The sequence below is a fragment of the Denticeps clupeoides genome, chromosome 4 (assembly GCF_900700375.1).
Source record: "Denticeps clupeoides chromosome 4, fDenClu1.1, whole genome shotgun sequence".
In the NCBI taxonomy this organism is placed as follows: domain Eukaryota; kingdom Metazoa; phylum Chordata; class Actinopteri; order Clupeiformes; family Denticipitidae; genus Denticeps; species Denticeps clupeoides.
In genome coordinates, this window is record NC_041710.1 from 17,194,675 (window position 1) to 17,213,167 (window position 18,493).

The 18,493-nt window shown below is 40.8% G+C and overlaps 2 protein-coding genes across 3 annotated transcripts in view; one reads left to right on the forward strand and one right to left on the reverse strand.

The window, feature by feature from the left end:
- Window positions 1–683: 683 nt before the first annotated feature.
- On the forward strand, window positions 684–9,302 carry basp1 (brain abundant, membrane attached signal protein 1). The gene is made up of 2 exons (XM_028977396.1): window positions 684–829; window positions 7,634–9,302. Exon 2 carries the CDS (start codon window positions 7,639–7,641, stop codon window positions 8,251–8,253), a length of 615 nt encoding a protein of 204 aa, XP_028833229.1. The 5' UTR covers window positions 684–829; window positions 7,634–7,638; the 3' UTR covers window positions 8,254–9,302.
- A 4,219-nt stretch (window positions 9,303–13,521) lies between these two features.
- adcy8 (adenylate cyclase 8 (brain)) overlaps window positions 13,522–18,493 on the reverse strand; it is a 28,816-nt gene continuing 23,844 nt past the window's right edge. For both annotated transcript variants that reach the window (XM_028976266.1, XM_028976265.1), the window contains 4 exons: window positions 16,637–16,783; window positions 15,024–15,116; window positions 14,776–14,890; window positions 13,522–14,254 (listed from right to left, as the gene is read on the reverse strand). In XM_028976266.1, the coding sequence (XP_028832099.1) occupies window positions 13,770–14,254; window positions 14,776–14,890; window positions 15,024–15,116; window positions 16,637–16,783 (840 nt within the window). In that variant the 3' untranslated portion in view covers window positions 13,522–13,769. The remainder of the gene's footprint in view (window positions 14,255–14,775; window positions 14,891–15,023; window positions 15,117–16,636; window positions 16,784–18,493) is intronic.

Below are 18,493 nucleotides of genomic sequence, written 5' to 3' on the forward strand. Positions count from 1 at the left end.
AAGTGCTTATTAATGATGCCATAGTTTTTAGGGAATGAGTTTCTTCTTGCCATCCAAAGGCATGAACACTAGATGAATTGACTCTGAATTGAAGTGGATGCATCAGTACACCATCAAGCAGAATCGCTGGTGCTGTTCTACTGATGTACCTCGCCATATGATAACAGCGTTGTGGCTTTGGCCACATCATTTTTCTTCCAGCTGGAGAAATACGCCTTTGACTGCACAGTCAGGAAGATTCCTTAGAGGCTGAAGTCAATGGGCATTGCAATCTGTTATTTCTTCTAGATGCTTGTGTCAAAAGATGATGAACCAAAGGCGGAAGACAAAAGTAACTTCATTAGCCGCACTCCAGCCAGGAGACACACACATAAACTGTAAGCCACTCTGCAGAGATGTGGGCCAAGAGGCAGACAAGTTGGCATGAAACACACAAAACGCAGCCACACAAGCCAGTATGAGGACAAACGCAACGCAAACGAAACACGTGCAGCGACGGCAGGGACACACACCGCGCACTGCAAGCAAAAACGAGCAGCTGTGCGAGATTCTCCCGGTCTGATTCCCCGCTCCTCCGTGCGGGGCCATGTGCGCGCGCGCGCGCGAGCGCGCGTGGGGTGAACGAGGGCGCGCCGCGCCGCGGCTCGCGAGCGCCCCCTCCATTCAGACGAAGGGGCGCGAGCGAGCGAGCGAGCGCGCGCGCGCGCGCGCGCGACAGTGGGCGCGTGCGGAGAAGAATTGCAACCGCAGCCACGCGGAGCAGAACCGCCGCCACGCGCACGGGGAAAAGACTGAAGATACGAGAAAGACACCGGGGACCGGAGAGAAGGTAAGAACGCTTCCATGCACTTCTTCTTCTTCCTTTATCTTCAAACGAAAAAAAGTTTCACTCTTCCACCATTCCAGAAATGCGCAATTTGTGCGGTTGTTCCGATAACGTCTGTCTTTGGATGTACGTGCGTTGGCGGACACACCGCGGTCTGAAGGGGCCAAAAATAACATTTTCATACGATTAAAGCGTCCGGCCATAACCAATTTCACAGGTTATATTCAACGCGCCGCACAAAGGGGCGTGTCTCTCAGCTCCCTTAATGCACGCTGCCTCCCAAATTTCCCCCAAATGCGCAAATCTCTCACCCACACTCTCACGTGGGTGAAAATCGAGGTGCAATTCTGAGAAAAGATTTAATGTTGAGTGGGGGAGGTTTAATACACTAATGAACGACAGTGCGAGCCCCACGATCCTTTGTCTGGCGCGAAGGTGTGACACAATTCGGTGTTGCCAGATCCTGCCAAAATTTCTCGTCTCATCACATCTTTGTGAAATTGCTTCAATCTGCACCAACTGTGTTGTTTCGAGGCTGAAAACCAGACTCTGTGCATCAGCGATATGTGCCACAGACACGTTCTCATTTTGTGCACCGGAGGTAAAATGCTTCTGAGCATTTTTATTGAAGTAGTATAATAGTCGAATGCCCCCCCCCCGAGAGCCACTTGTTTAATTCACCGTGCAATCTTGTTTCAAAAACGGCAAATTCTGGCGTTAATGCCGCGACCCTGGCAACCCTGGCACGGTAATTTGTGTCAAGTTAATAATGGATATGTATTGGCTTTCAACAGTAGGGCAATGTTTTGTGGCTTGTGTTATAAAACATTATATATGATATTTTACTGAAAATAAAACAAAAAAAACACTTGACACTTACAAATTGATCACTTAAAAACAAAACGCCAAATGGCACAAGAAAAAGGAACAAAAACATTTGCTTGTGCCCAATTTCATCATCATCTTGGCTCCCTAACTCCAAGGCTCAGCCGCATGGTCTGCGCTCCAGTTTTGACAGCACAGCCTCAGTCCTTTGTCTGTGCGCGGAGCATGCGCAGTGCGCTATGGGTGTGGATGCTTTTATTTTTATTTATTAATTTTTTTTTTCTCCAGCAGTCAGTCTTGTCGCTTTTAGCGCCCGGAGCCGCTGCTACCTGACGCCTGCTCGCAGTCCGACTCAGATGAGGTTAGGCGGCGCGACCTTTATCTGCCGTATATAGCTCCGGTGCAGAAGCGCGATCGGACGCGCCGTCGTCTCCAGTGCGTCCACGCGTCGCCGCGCCTCGCTTCCCGCGCTTCCGTTGAACTGAATTCTGGAATTCTTCACGGAGGTGTGGCGGGGCAGGGGCCGTTGTTCCAAGTCGATGTCCACCCCCTCGTTCCCCTCGCATTTAAATATTCTGAAAGGCTCATCAAGAACGCGCTTATATACGTGGACGCGCACGTGATGCACATAGAGATTTTTGCTCCCCATCCTGACTCTGGCCCTTACTGCCCCTGACATCAATTCCTGATAGTTAATGAATTCATTAATATCTTCGAATTGTAAAGGAATTATATCAGTGTAACAGTCAAAAATAACCCCTACTGTCTTTTATTGTGTGTGTGTGTGTGTGTGTGTGTGTGCGCGTACAGACACAGGAAAGGTTTGAATAGTAGTCCAACTTTAAAAAGTATTCCCAAACCTACTTTATTAAAATAATCTCACTGGTGTCTGTCAGGTCACTTTTTTTTTGTTGCTATAATTCGATATTAACCCATTATTGCTGTTTTAGCAAGCAGCTGCATAAAAACCAGGACAGCGTTTCACAATCAGATGTTATGGAACAATAATAATCTTTTTTTTTTGCACGAAGCATTTGAATCCCAACAAGAGTAAATGTGCATTAATCATTATTAATGGCTGCTTGCTTTGATATCACGTTTAACTGCAGCCATGGCAACTGAGGCATGGAAGGATACATCCGTAAATTGTAGTGGTGAAATGGCTCCTGGCAGTAGTCCCAGCTGGAATGATGGTGACACACTCTCAATGCCTCGGTGGGAGCAGGAAAAACCACACAAACACATTTTTTTATATATATGTTTTGGAACTTCTCTACTATACATGTGTAATCACCTAAATCAAATTAATATATCAAATAAATAACAAGTCTGCTTAAAAATGGGTTTAGGCCATTCACAGAGCAAAGAATTGTAAAGAATGACTGCTATGTATTTTTTTTTTCATTTCACATGGACATGGTGTTTATTGGTAATGGTCCAACAGGACCAACCAGCTTCTTCAGTGAATTTGGTGAAAGGTGTAGAATGGAATGCTCCATTCAACATATTACTAATGGAGAGGAACTCATACAGATCAGTATATATATCACTAAAACTATATATATGGTGATTTTCAGTCTTTTTCTGTTATACAGTTCAAAGTTGTACGTACTGCATGTAAATCTTTTCTGTGCCACAAACAATTTTGAACAATTTCTCAAATTTTATGTGGCTCATTAATAGTCATGCTGTTTGGTTGTCCCTGAAAATATCCAGAATTGAGCCTCTATAGGGTACCCATTCAGACATTTAGATCAGTTTCAAAGACAAGAAGCCTGAAGTCTAAGCACAGAAGGTAGAAGACTCCACAGTTCAGCACCAAGGACAGCTGCTTGGGAAAATGCTCTGCAAAAAACTGTTTCAGGCATGTTTAAATATGATGTTTGAATTTATTTTATTTTTTAATTTACTCATGTACAGTCACAGACACAGAGCTGTCTATGGTGTTGATCCCATTACCTAAAGCGCAAATGTTTAATATTTTTCCTGCATCACATTACATGTATTGGGTGAGAAGTAAATGTCAAAGTTAACATATTAATAATGCTTGAATGTATTGTGATTTGAGGCATCTGTAGTGTAGTGCATTGTGCTACACCTCTACCAGTAATTATGAGGACTGTTAATAAACCTGACAGTAACATTTTAAAGTAATATAGCTTTAATGCAGTTTTATTCAAAAAGAAGTAGAGAACATTTGCAGCTTTATTACTATCAACGCAATTAATGAGTTTCACCTGACAGTCATATTTAGCTTTAATACCTTGTTACAATAGAGATTTCTATTGCTATTTCTCATTTTGTACTATGTCAGTGTGTGTTTGCAATGAATGAATTATTTTCCCTCTTGGTGGGTCCAGGCAACCCATGCAGTCTGTTTCCTGCATTTATTCCATGCAGGTACTGAATAAAACAGGGAGAAGCTCTTGACATTGATTAATACTGTTGTAACTGTTTCAGTTGTAGGGATCATATATATATAAATCTGGTTTTGCTTTTAAGCAATCCAAAGATACATTACATTTACAGCATTTATCAGACGCCTTTATCCAGAGCAATTTACAGTCAGTAGTTACAAGGACAGTCCCCCAGTGTCATGCTCAGGGACGCAGTGGTAGTAAGTGGGGTTTGAACGTTGTGGTCTTTGGTTCATAAGTGAGTGTGTTACCCACAAGGCCACTACCACCCCCAAGTTTTGGCTATATGGATCCTGTGGAGTTTCATTTTGCTGTCAAGTAGAGCATGACATTTTATTCACAATATACATGATATACAATAATAAAATATTATTATAAACCATCAGGTCTTAAGACGAGGGGTTCAGAAAACATCAGCTGTAACCTAACCTTTTGAGAATCAAACCTGATCCCATTCCCATTCCTTAGTAAAATTTCATTAATTGTTACACTGGTTATGTCACAATGACAAATTGAATGTTGTAAATGTTTTTCTTCCTCAAAATTACAGATGTTAAATAGACTGATATGTTCAGTGTTTGGTTCATGATTCTGCATGACAGTTTGGCTTTCTTTATTCACTCTTATCCCTTTCTATTTTCCCTCTGTTGCACTAGATTCAGTGTGACTTGGCAGCCATTTTAATTGCCATCCATCTTGAGTATGCAACTTGCATACATCTATAATAAAAAATGTGATTGATTTGTGTATATGTGCACTGGTATTTATCTGTGACATTTTGTGAGTCCTGTACATTTCCAATGTGGACAGTGTTGTGGACATGCATTTACAGGAATGAATGAGAATGAGAATGAGATGTGTTCTGATCAATATTGCTGAAGTTGCATGATAATCTGATAATCTGCTGGTAATAAGCACATGATGCATGTGTCGAATTCTGTTTATATTAATTTACCTTTTTATCAACATTAGCGAATAAAAGTTGAAACTAATAATGATGATTCATTATAGGCATAAACCCCAGATGAAATGGCTTTTTAAATTTTTTTCCCGCCGGTTACTGCATTTCACTGTCGCTACAAAGCAAAATAATTACAGAAGCAGGGGGGACAAAGTGTAAACCTCAACCAAAGAGCACATTCCATTATCACAGTCTGTTGCAATTATCTAAATTGGTTAATCAACCTACCTATAATTTTATCTAATCTTCACACAGAAATGTGTCTGTCATAATTATAGTTCTCACAGAGATGCTGTACATTGATTCAGAATCCACAATCTGTATGTGTGTTTATGTGTGTCTTCTGAATATGAAGTGTGCTTGTGTGATGATAGGGCTCGGCTTAGCATCTCCCACTGCTCAGACCATCTGCCTAAAAGAGAAAGATTGAGGTGTGTGTGTCTATGCTGCATGTGTGTACAGTTTGTATGTTGGCAAGACAGTGGTGTATTGTGTTACTTTGCTCTGCATCCGGTGAATGGGAGACCAGTCTCCATTGTCTAGCCCAGACAGACTTTTGCACAAACTTGCGAGCACACACAGTGTAACACTGGTGAAGAGTGTAACAGTCTCCATTGTATTCCGGGGTTTGAAAGGAACCTGTTTAGAAGGAGACTGCCAGCTTCATGCTGTGTGTAGGTATATACAGTATGTGTGTAATGATTATGGACCTGTGAACTAGGGAGTGAGCGCGAGAGAGACAGATGGTTGTTACCCTTGGAGTCAAGGCAAAAAGAGGAGGGGGCAGTTGACACTCTGCATCACTAACTTGTTATTAGGCTGTATGTGTGTGTGTGTTTGTGCTGTGCCCTGTGTGTACGTGTGAACTGGGAATCGTTGGTGTGATCACTTTGTTGCCTAGGTAACAGGCTATTCTAATATCTTGGCTTCGACTTATAATCTACGGAAGCTGCAGACACACACTGAAACATATAAACATTTAAAGACACACTGCATGTTTCCACCTTCAGCACTCTGTGCTGACTATGCAAATAAGTTCATTAACAGTGGTTGTTGGTTTGTTAGCAGCTCTGCTGTGACAACAGGCTGCTGATGTGGGTCTGAAAATGCCAATATTTTACCCAATCATTTGCATCTTTCAATGTGATTGTGGTGAATGGCCTAAAAAGCATGTTGTAGGAATTTTTGGAATAAAATAATTATCATACATTATTCAAAATGTTATACATTTTTAAGAGTCAGAAGGCATTAAATCACGAGCATTACTGATATTTAGTTATGTTCCACTTGATGATCAGTCACTGGGAAAATATAAGGCAGAAATTGTAAAATGTAAAAAATAATTGGCAGAAAAAAATTAATTTAAGTCATATGCAGTAAATCTGGCAGTAACTGTATTGGAACCCAATCCAATTTGTTAAACTTAGAGCTCTTCTTTTTATGTCTGTATATTTGGTCCCAGACTAAGCCAGTGCCCACTCAGTAGCCTATAAGTCTAATGTGTTTTATAGATGGATTCTGCTTTTTCAGCTTGGCCTCGTGCATATGCTGTAAATTTGCAGTCAGGTGATGTGTTTCAGTTAGAATGAAAATTGATGTTGAGGTGGAGAAATGGAGGCTAGCTTCTGCAGATTATGTTCTGGTTGCACTGGCAATGAAAGCAAAGTCTGAAAAAATCATGTTAAAAAATGTATAAATGACTCATAATGTGGCTGAGGAATGTTGATACAGTCATGTTGGCACACAATAATGGTTTTTTTTAAAAGCTGTACTTGTCGGACTCGGGTATAACTTTTAAGGCCTGATTAAAGCTCTAATCCATGGCTACTTCTGTCTATCTGACTGGTCCAGGCTACTCACCTCTCTGTGTGTCTAACTATAGCATGCACACTTTTAAACATACAGCAAAACGTACATCTGGACCACGGCCAATCAGAAGCAGGCCATACCCTTCATGGTCTCTGATTGATTTAGAATACAACCTGGAGCTAAAATGTGTCTGTTGCTTGAACAACAAGGAGTTTATGGAGAAGTCCCCTCCCCACCGCTCTAATGGCTGGATCTCCAACTTCTTTTTTTTTATTGCACCATTGAGAAATTAGGTTGCGTGTGTGACCAAATTGAGCCCTGAAAAAACTATGAATCCCAAGCTGAATCAGGATATTCTAGAGTAGAAAAGCAGTTCTTATGTGATATGACTGTGAATTATCTAAGGGTGTATACTAACAATTTTCAGACTAGTTCCAGATATTTGCAGTGAAGATTACTGAAAACATATGGATCATATGGATTGCTAACAAGTCTTAGATTAAGGAGTCTATGTTAATAAAGAATGGAATCTATAATAGCCCAGTCTTACACAAGTTGAGCACATTATTGTCATGCATGTTGTTTTGCAGCAGAGAACCCCAAGGTTCCATTAAGGGACCATCAGTAATTAGTCAAGATATGCGTCTTCATTTGAATTAAACATATTTATTTTCAAAACTACATAGAAGGCACGGGTTACATGTCCTTAGCAGAGGTTCTTGCTTTCTGGATGTTGTTAGACCTGTTGGGCAATTTCCTTATTATCACCTTCTCTCTTCTTGCTATATTTTGCAGGTAAAATGGGAGGCAAGTTGAGCAAAAAGAAGAAGGGACAAAATGTGAATGATGAGAAGAAAGAAAAGGATGGGAAGACAGAGGGAGCATCAGCAGAAGAGAGTGAAGCTCCCAAAGAGAACAAAGAGGAAGCTCCCGCAGAAACATCTGCAGCAGCCAATGACACAGCGGCAGCAACCAAGGAGGCTCCATCTGCAGCCGAGAGCAATGCCACTAAAGCCAAGGAGGAGGAGAAGAGCTCTGCTCCTGCTGCCAAGGAAGAGAAACCTGTTGCTAAGGAAGAAAAACCTGTTGCTAAGGAAGAGAAACCCACTAATGAGGCCAAAGCAGAGGCCCTTCCTTCAAAAGCTGAGGAGAAACCAGCAGCTAAAGAGCCTGCGCCTGCAGCTAAAGACCCCGCCCCTGCAGCTAAAGAATCTGCTCCTGCAGCTAAAGACCCCGTCCCTGTTGCAAAAGACCCCACCCCTGAAGTTAAAGCTGAGGGTGAGGCCAAAAAGACTGAGCCCCCTCCAAATAAGGAGGCTGCTGGGAAAGACCCGCCCCCAGCAGAAAGCAGTCAACCTGTTCCCACGGAGACCGGTGCCCCCAGTAAGGAAACAAGTGTAGCCGTGCAGGATTAACAAATACATACGATTCATAAATAAGAATAACGAAAATAAAGAGAGAGCCCAACCAGATTTCAGCAACTATAATAATAATAAATGTAATAATAATAAAAATGCTAAATGGACGTAAAATGGACGTGAAACATGGACAACAACATTGAAGAAGAAAACACTGATATGATTAAGATGTTGGTGAAGGTGATGTTGGTAATAATGATGGTGATAATGAAGGTGATGACACTGGTGCTGCTAATTATTATTACAGTTATTATTGTTATATCAATTATATTTTTTCCACCAGAGCATTTCAACTTTGATACAACTCTGTGTCATCTGCCCCTCACATTCATCTGATAAATCCCAACATCCTGTCTCTTTTCTCTCTATCTCTGATATCTCTCCACTCCTGTTGATCTCCAGTTTATTCCTTCTTCTATATGTCTCTCCCTCTGTGAGTGCGTGTGCGTGCGTGTGTGCGCACGTTTGCGTGTGTTTACATTGCAGGCACCATGTATGTGTTTGCACACAAGGCTTGGGGTTGAAGAGTTTATGAAGGAGATCTCTCTGTCTTTCACTCTCTCGCTCATGATCTTTCTCTGTCTGTCTTCACTGGATCAGAGTGGTACTAGGGTATGGGGTTAGCGTTTGTGTGCGTGTGAGTATATGTGCATGTTGTCAGAGGGACGTAGTGTCTTATTTCATATCTCTACATTCATGCATATTTAAGTTACAGCCGGAGCACACAGTGTTCTGTGTGTGGATGCATGTATGTGTGTTTGCTGAGGTGAGAGGATGTATGCGTGTGTTATTAACTGTGCGTGTGTTGTGTGTCGTGTGTGTACATGTGTGTGTGCGTGCGTGTGTGTGTTTACTGGCTGCCCGTTTTCTCTTTTTGGCTGAGTATTTGCATGTCTGTGGTTGGGTGATGTAATCCTGTCTTTGGGTTCGGTGTAAATGGAGTTCCGCATTCACAGTGAATTTCCCCTCTCTCACCCCTGCTCTGCGACTGGGGCATTTGGAATCTATGTACTTCTGCAACAGTAATAAAATATATGAACGGAAAATATGTTCCTTGGAGGATTAATTCAATAGACACTAGATATGGTGGACAAATCCAAATGCTGACCAACCGTGCCATACAAATTCAAGTAAGTTAAGTTAAGTTTTACGTTGGGCTACTGAAATATAGAATTTAATATTACAGCAACATTTCAAACAGTTTACCATGATTTACATTTATTCTTTTATCATGGGTGTTCAGTCCACCTGGAACAGTCCAGGGTTCACTATGTTGGTTTGGGACATGATCATTGTAAGAGCAGGCTAACATGTTTGACCATGTGATGTCAGTGGGTTAACTGTTTAATTATAAGCTACATGTGCCCCTAAATATTAGTATCCTGTCTTCCTTCTGATGGACATCATTAATCATAATTGTTTGGCTATTTTCAACACTCAAATTATTACAATGTTTTTCTTATATGAATTAAATAAGATTGGTGACTTAAATGGCATGCATTTTCTTGCCATGCATTTCCTCTCACTCATAGTACTAATAGGCGCCCTGTAGCTGCTCTTTATTTGGTACACTTCAAAATGAAGCTTACTCACAGAACAATCACGTTTTCAGATAACTTGCTGCAACAAACCAGTGTACTGACCATAAACCTGCCTACATAAATGCAATAACACATTATGTTGTTCTGTGGGTTGACAACTCATTAACCAGGTAGAACCGTTAACATACTCAGCATCTGATTTGTTGGCAGCTCCAAGACCTGATGAATGTACTTTTATTCCATGTGTCTGAATGATAGAGGAGCTGTCTATAGTGCCTATCCATGGACTTCAAGGGGTTACCTGGGATGTTCTGAACTGAAGAGAAAAATGAAACATGTCTGTCTTCCCGCAAGGACAGCCAGTGTTCATCTTTAGAACAGACACACATCCTTTTAATGTGAGAAATGAACACTGGCAACAGAGATCAAGCACTGCCAGGAAGCTCTGGGTACTGAAGATGAGCTAGAAGTTTCCATCAACTTGATGGCAGCTCTCACCAAATGCTTAAGTCCATTTAAATCAATTTGTGAAGAAATAATAATTTAATCTATTGCATTTGTTCATTATATGATGGGTCAGCTTAAAAAAATAAACAGTTCCATATGAATAACAATCGCACACACATTTACATAGACACACACGGGTTGACTCCACTCCTTCACAACACATTTATTTCACTTTATATAAGACAGCGGAGCACAAAACTCTCACATCAGTATCCCCCTCACTGCCTCCTGCCCTATCTATCCTATTTTTTTCCCTGTTTTTTCTCTATCACTCTCTTTCTGTCTCTCTCTCCCCATTTCTCTCTCTCGCGCACTCACTCTCTTGCTGTCTCTCTCTCTTTGGGTTGAATGGATTCATGACTCCCCATGGCCCTTGGAAACAGTGTCTGGGATGCTGAGCCCTTAGCAACCATGTTGGCAAGAGAGAAAAGAACTGACCTACACACTCATTCACTCTATTTGCACACACAATCAGTACACACAATTAACCGCAAATGCACAGACTCAAAAAGCTGAGATTTTGCAAGGACTCTTCCGGGAAAAAAAAAAATCAGAGAAATGCAGTCTGGATGGTACACATACATACATTTTATACTGCCATGATAACAACATGCAAAGCAGAATATGGATGCAAGCACATCACACAGGTTATGGTGTTCACCTTCCATTAAGAGGCCAGTACATCCCTCTCCCAATCACAGCCGGAGCCAACACCTTCTCTATAGAGTGATTGGCTGAGCCCAGGCCACAGATGATTCTTGCCTAGCAACAGGCAGATGTACATCAATGCACAGAAATCATTACTGGATTGTACAAGATTGGATGAAAATATAGCCATTCATGAAAATAAATGTGCAGAGCCATATGAGCATTTTAAACACATTTGTTTTTGAGTTTTGTATATATTGGAATTCTGCAATGAAAGTCAAATTAGCAGAATTACATATGGCTCAGTGGTTGCCAAAATCACAGCACTTGGGACCAACAGCATCCCTCACTCTATCAGGCCAAATAACATAAACCTCCAGCAACCTCTGCTGTTTCAGCTTCCAGATCATACACCAGTGTTTTAATAGGCATATTTAAATATTCATGGTCCTTCATGAATGATGCAGCAGGCTGGTAATGATCAGCTGACAGGCCGTCTCAGAACTCCTCCCTTTGTATGATTGCAGGAAAGAACACAGTAACGCCTGGGGTAACATCAATGAGCCACCAAGGTGTCCGTGTTTCAGCTCAGAATACTAAACACTTCAAACAGTCATTTCTCTGTCTCTTTTTTTCCTCTCCATCTCAACCTCTCTCTCTCTCACACACACAGACACACACAAATCACTTTAACTCATTGCCATGGCAACTGCTTCCCTTTAAGCCATTTTGCATCCATCACTCTCGCCACAGTCCCCTGGTGGGCAGCAGAGATTCCGATGAGCAAAACACAGCTCCCTACTGGGAAGCAGAGAAACTGGTGGGTAAAATGCTATTTCCTTTCATGGAAGAAAAGCCAGTGATGAGTAACACAACACTCCATGGTTATCAGCAGATTAAGTGATGTGCTAAAGGATAGCAGCCACCACTAAGAAGAATTCTCACACTCATGGATCAAATACACATATGCACACAGACTTCTGGTGCCCATCTTACTGTGGATCGAATGGAGGTAGAAAAAAGCCGGTTGCCATGGAAACTCCGCGTGCGTAACAGGAGCGGGTGTGAGAGAATGGGAAGTGAAGGGGGATGGGAAGAGGGGGGTTCTGTTTTTTTAAGGGCTCACTGACAGGTTAATCTTAAAAAAGAACCTACCAGCAGTTGGCAAGTTATATCTGTATTCAGTTATATAATTTATAAAATTTTTTATACAGTTATTAGCAATTATTTATGAATTTAGGTTTTATTTAAGTTGTATGTGAAGCAAGGAAAATACATAATTTTATCCTAGATATTTAAATATGTACCTCTTTAAATTTTCAGATAAAGGAATACCTAAATATAGCACTAAAAAAGGTTTCAAAGAAAATGTCACCTGTTATGACATCTGTTGGAACTGTCATGAAATATAATGTTATTGAAATGTTATTGTTTAGTTGAAGTAGCCAACATCCTCATTGGGCTAAAAATACAAGGTAATGCAGCCTGAGATATAGACTGACATGCACATTTCTATTTTTGTTTTCCTATATTGCCTTTTGCTGTCTAATGCAGAAAAATATGAAGAATAACAGCAGCGGCTCAGGTTGCAAGAACCATTAGGCACCATGCACAGTATTATTAGGCATATAAGCACAGTTTAATGACACTCAGGAGACTGTAAAATGTTGCACAGATGACACTGTAAGTGGTGATAGGCCTCGCTTACCTTTAAATAATGGGAAATAAATAGAGCCAGATTGATACGTGACTGTTTGACTACCATCTGTACACGATCAGGGGTCAGAAATCAATGTCCAATGCAAATAACCAGCTGGTGGAATCAGATGGAGCTGAACGTGGACGGACTGGAAATTCACTGGGTGCTGGCTTTCGATGATCATCTTAATACAAGTCTGTCAGATGAATGAAACAGTCTTAGAGGCTGAAACACACTTCAAGAACAATGTTTAGCAATTCAACCTTCCAATTTTCATCAGACTAAATTTTTTTATAGACACACATGCACACCCATTCACCCACACACATGTTCATATTTCAAATGATGTGTAAACACTACCATCTGGAGGTAATACTGCCACTTCTGCAGCGCAGGGGAAGAGCTTCTGTTTCTTATTACGGTTCAGGTGAAGAATACACTGTTTTCTACAACCAGAAGGATCCAGATTAAAAAATATCTAACTGAAACCACAAAATCAGCTTTATCTTGACAAATGTTGTTTCCAGAGCATGGGTTTTCTCCAGGTTTTCTAGTTTCCTGACACCTGTGTGATGGACTGGCGCCCTCTCCTGGCGATCTTTAATTTTTGCACCCAAAGGCTGCCTTTTTTAAAGTTGATTAAGTTGCTGATTAAACCAGACTAGTACAGGATGAAAAGGACAAATTCTCCCTCTTTGGTGTTTGATCTTTTCTTCAATTTGTGACGTTTGGGAGGGTTTCAGGCCCATAATTTGGTATTTTTTACAGAGAAAATAATGAAACCATCAACTAAACCTGTTCCATCAATTTTTATGAATACTACATTTGGACTCCACACACTTGTAACAAAAACATACAGGAACACAGGAACATGTATAAAAAATTAAATCCATTTATTGTTTTCAAATACAAAAGAAATACAAAAAGAAACATGGACAGTAGGAGAAATGTTCAGGCAGCCTTTTGGACAGCCCACCTTTTGTTCACCAGGCAGTCTCTATGACACTGAGGTCAATTTTGTTTTGAATTTTTTCTTCACACTTATTTTATTTGGCTCAGGCAAACTGTAAAATTGGTCAGTCTCTGGAAAAGTTTCCTCCTTTCTACTCAGACAGTCTCTAGGACAACTCCGTCTTGTCCTGGGCCTCAGTGTGGCTACTGTCGGGTCCAGCAGGAGAGAGCAGTGTCCTGCGGTTGTAATGGCCTTTCATGATGCCTGAACCGGTGTTGTCATTGAGGATCTGCTTCTGTTTCTGCCGGTTAAGTGATTGCACAAGGCCAAGCACCACTGCAGCGAGCGAGTACTGGCCGGTGAGCTTGCGTGGTTGTAACGTAAGTGGGTTAGGCTGCACACGGCCGAGCAGGAAGTGTGTGCGAATCTTGCCCTCTTGCTCACTGATTCCCTTGACATAGATCTCACCGCGGTACTGGAAGGCGAAGCCACGCTCATTCAGGATGGCGTAGGTGTCTTCTGGCAACTGGATGCGGCCGCTGACTCCTGTGCTGTCCATACGGCTCGCCAGGTTCACTGTCTTCCCCCAAATGTCGTACTGCGGTTTCTTGGCGCCAATCACTCCTGCAACGACTGAGCCATGAGCCATGCCTGACACAAGAGGACAGAGGGAGTTACGTAAGTGTGCATGTAGATGCAGGACATGGAGTTTCATCAAGTATATCTTAAGTATTTACAGAAATAATTCACAATAATCTGCATTTTGGAGAAGAATTTCATTATTTCTTTGACCCAGAAAATATGTTTAAAATGGGATGCGCCTACACTGAAAAAAATCTGTCACACATAATATTTTAGCATTGTCATAATGTGAATAAACAAAACAAACTTGCTGTCATTAGCATTGAAGTAAAAAAAAAAACGATTTACTCATAAGCGTAATTTAGACATCTTAGTTAAAAAAAAACAATAATATTTTAAACTACTGTAATGAGAAGAAACACTATGGTTTACTTTACGTTTTTTTTCAGTGTATAGGGATGACTGACCACTGTCACACACCCTACATCCTCCTCTGCAACTATTTAACATTAGGATCAGCAAAATAGTTAATGTTACATACACAAATGTACCCAGTATGTCATGTCAAAAAGACTTCCTGTGTTTCTTACCAATCCTCAGTTCAAAATTGTTGAAGGAGTGTTTGTTGATCTCCTGAATGCTCTCATTCAGTGCAATTGCAAAGTCGGCCAGAGCACACAGGTGACCCCACCTGTCCTCACATTGCTAAACAAAAATGAAAGAAATCTTAATGCACCATTCAATTTTTCTTTAATATATAAATACTACAATGTCAACAGAAAACAGCTTATATTGAGTAAGTCAATGTGTCTTTTTATGTGCTATATGTAAACAGTACCTGTTTCTCTGGTGAGAGACCTGAAACAGCCATGTATGTGCTTCCAATAGTCTTAATCTTCTCTATGTCTTGAAACCGTTCCTCTCCAAGCAACTAGTATGGAACAGAACAGAACATAGATTTTATTAATTAATTATTAAATTATTAAACAGTATTAAAACTATTGTCTCAAAACACTTGATGACATTACTAAGTTGTTCTAATGAGACCTACCAAAGGAAAAGATTAGTAATTGACCAATTTTTGAAGTAGAGAAAACACTACATGCCACAAAAGGGAAGAACCATTCCTACAGGTTATATTAGACTCAATATTTATGGTGGATGTCATTAGATGTTTCACATTTACAATCAGTACTTACAGGGACAATCCCCCTGGAGACACTCAGGGTTAGGTTCACAGTTGTAGTAACTGGGGTTTGAACCTGGGTCTTCTGGTTTATAGGTGAGTGTTACCCACTTGGCTACTACCCCCTTTCTACTTGCCTCATGGGAACTGAGGCAAACAAAGTGGTGACAAAACACCTTGAAGAACTCCCCCATCCTGGGCCATTCAAATGGCTGCCACTCAGAAGACCTTAACTCATTACAGTGGCTATAAACTGCTTAGTGGGGAACAGATTTCATGTCATAGGTTCTAGATCAGGGGTGGGCAAACTTATTTTTTTCTTACTATTAATATTTGACATACCAGAAAAGGCCAACCATATGCATACAAATCAGACGTAAACATAAAAGGCACTACAGTGTTCATATTTACACCATCAGTAATGCACTGGAATCACACTGGAATAAAATGTTTGAGATATGTGCACTTTGTGTATTTGAAGTGTGTGTGTTTAATGATTTGGTCTGTTTCTTTATATCTAGAAGTACAAAGGAATGAAAATGCATGTATGAAATACATGTATACATTTTTCACAGATGGCATTTTATTATTAAGCAACTTAAAAAACAGTGTCTTTCATGCTGGTCTGTTGCAACCTATAAAAAGACGTCATGAACATGGAGATTATTGGCCCTGACATACATGACCGCTCATTTACCGGGCAAGCCAGTGTAAAAACCCATTGGTTCAGGCAAAGATCTTCAGCTCTATCTGCGCCTAATGCGCCACCTCGTGTAATGCCAGGCATTACAGGAACACTAATGCAGTTATAATTATGGGCAATTATTTGGGCAATTCGATACCAATCTACAGCAGGCCGGACTAAAAAGAGCAATGGGCCGGATGTGGCCCACAGGCCATAGTTTGCCCACCCCTGCTGCCATGGCTGATGAGATTATATGAAAAAAAACAGGGGGGTGGTTCACACCTTCAAATAAGAAGCCTAATGTTGAGGAGCAATGAGCTAATTCAGTACTGGCTGAGACTTAGGCATCTGGCAAAGTTTCCTCCTGGGAACCTTCTGTTGGAAGGATTCCAGGGATGTCCAACTGAGAGGAGAAGAGATATACTGGATCGAGATGCTGAAGGAAATTGATGTGGAAAGGTTTACTGGGCAAGGTTTGTTTTTTACAGGCCTGGTTTGTGTACAATTGCAAATTATTTAAACAAAAAAAACCTCCACTAGGTTTCCTGATTTCCTGCATAACACAGACATCAGTCCTCACCTCATCGAAATCAGCAATGATCTCATTGAGCAGGCGAAGGCACTCCACCCCCTGGTTGTTCATCTCTGTCTGAGAGTAGAAGTCAGCAAAGCCAGGGATGGAGGCAAACATCACACCCACTGCATCATAAGACTGTGAGTAGAGCTCCTGGGATGTGGTAGGTTGGAGATGGAAGTCAGAGAGAGAGAGAAACATAAATGTTGGTAAAACTACAACTTTTTCTTGTGTTAAGATAGCATTATCTAGCCTTTCTGAGGTGCATGAACAGCCCATCGTGGTCTCCTGTACTTTCTGGTTTCCTCTCACCAGCCAAAGGAATGATTGTCTATATACATGAGTGTGAGAGTGAATTGTGTGTGTGGATGCCCTGGAGTGGGTTGTCAACCCTGCATGTGCTCTTTGGCAGCTAGAACCCTGATTAGTGTTCATGGAAAGTGAGTTAGTGCGATAAATAAATAAGGATAAAAATCCTTTTCGATCTGATGCCTATATAGACATTTGGCACCAAGAGAAATAAACTATAACAAATAATGGCATATCTTGCTATAGTTATGGTTATTAAGATTATCACCAATATTAAATCTCATACATTGACCATGAGACACATGCATTACAATTGGTTAACACACACACACGCAAATATCACTCCAATACACTGGGAAGGAAGGACCCAACAAGGTGTCCCATTATCCAGAATTAATGAACTAGACACTGGCATACAGAGTTTTCTACCAAGTAAATAAATGTCCTGAGATCTCAGCGAATCAGAAAATATAATATGTGATCCTTATGGATTAGCAGAAAAGAGAACTTTTTTAGTTTCAAATTCTATATTATTAATCATATTTCCAGCAATGTTGACACCATATTTTACTTGTATCTTATAATGTTTGCATTAGTCTGTTTGATTGCACAAGGCAAGGGAGAACATTGGGAAAACAAGTGCATGGAAAACCAGAAAAAGAGAGCTTTCCTTAGAGCAGCCACCTATAAATGAAAAGCACTGCTGTTATGTAAATATGGAATATGTAAAATATTTAAGAATTAACTTAAGTAGAAAAGATAAATGGCTGAAATTAGTGGGGCAGAAGAGCCACTTTCACAGTCAATTTTGAGTGGCTCCGTCCCTAACAGATGCAGTCTTTTTATAAAATTTTAAAGCCCTGATTATATCCATGTATATTTTGTATATGTACAGCTGCACTCTCATCAAAAACATAGATTTTGTGTTGTCTGAGTGCAAGACACTCGTTGCAGGAACTTCCAGTAGATGGCAGTATGGTAGCGCTGCAAACACGGGACACACAGCCTTGCTGCAGCACCAGACCTGGACACCCTGTGTGCTGTGGTCCTGCTGGGCGGAACCTGCTGATCGTTTGCACCATGTTTACAATTCATTCTTCAATATAAGGTGTAATGTTTTAAAATATTGAAAAATGTCAACCCTTCAGTAACAATCATAATTGTATTGTGATTATTCAATTCAGAAAGATTAATAGTTCATTTCCTTTCCTTAATTAATTACATTTTAATTGCACTCTGTGTGTGCATGTGTGTTCCTGTTTAATCCCTGAACTTTCCATCTAACACTCTCACACACAAACACTCACGGGTATTCACACACACCCAGTCCTGATTAGTGCATATTTAATGGATGCCAGGTTTTAATATCTCTGCATTATTGATGAGGTCCATTGTGTGAGATTCCAGAAACCTCTGGAGATCCGAGGTGTCACACAAGGACGTATGAGGGAATGCAACACATACACACACAGTGTCAGTGTAATGGGGATGATGGTGCAAAAGCCTCTTTGCTTGATATTACTGCTAGAGTACAGAGATATACAGACAACCAAC

Coding starts and splice junctions, on each gene's coding strand:
- basp1 (XM_028977396.1), top strand. CDS start 7,639: ATGGGAGGCAAGTTGAGCAAAAAGAAGAAGGGACAAAATGTGAATGAT.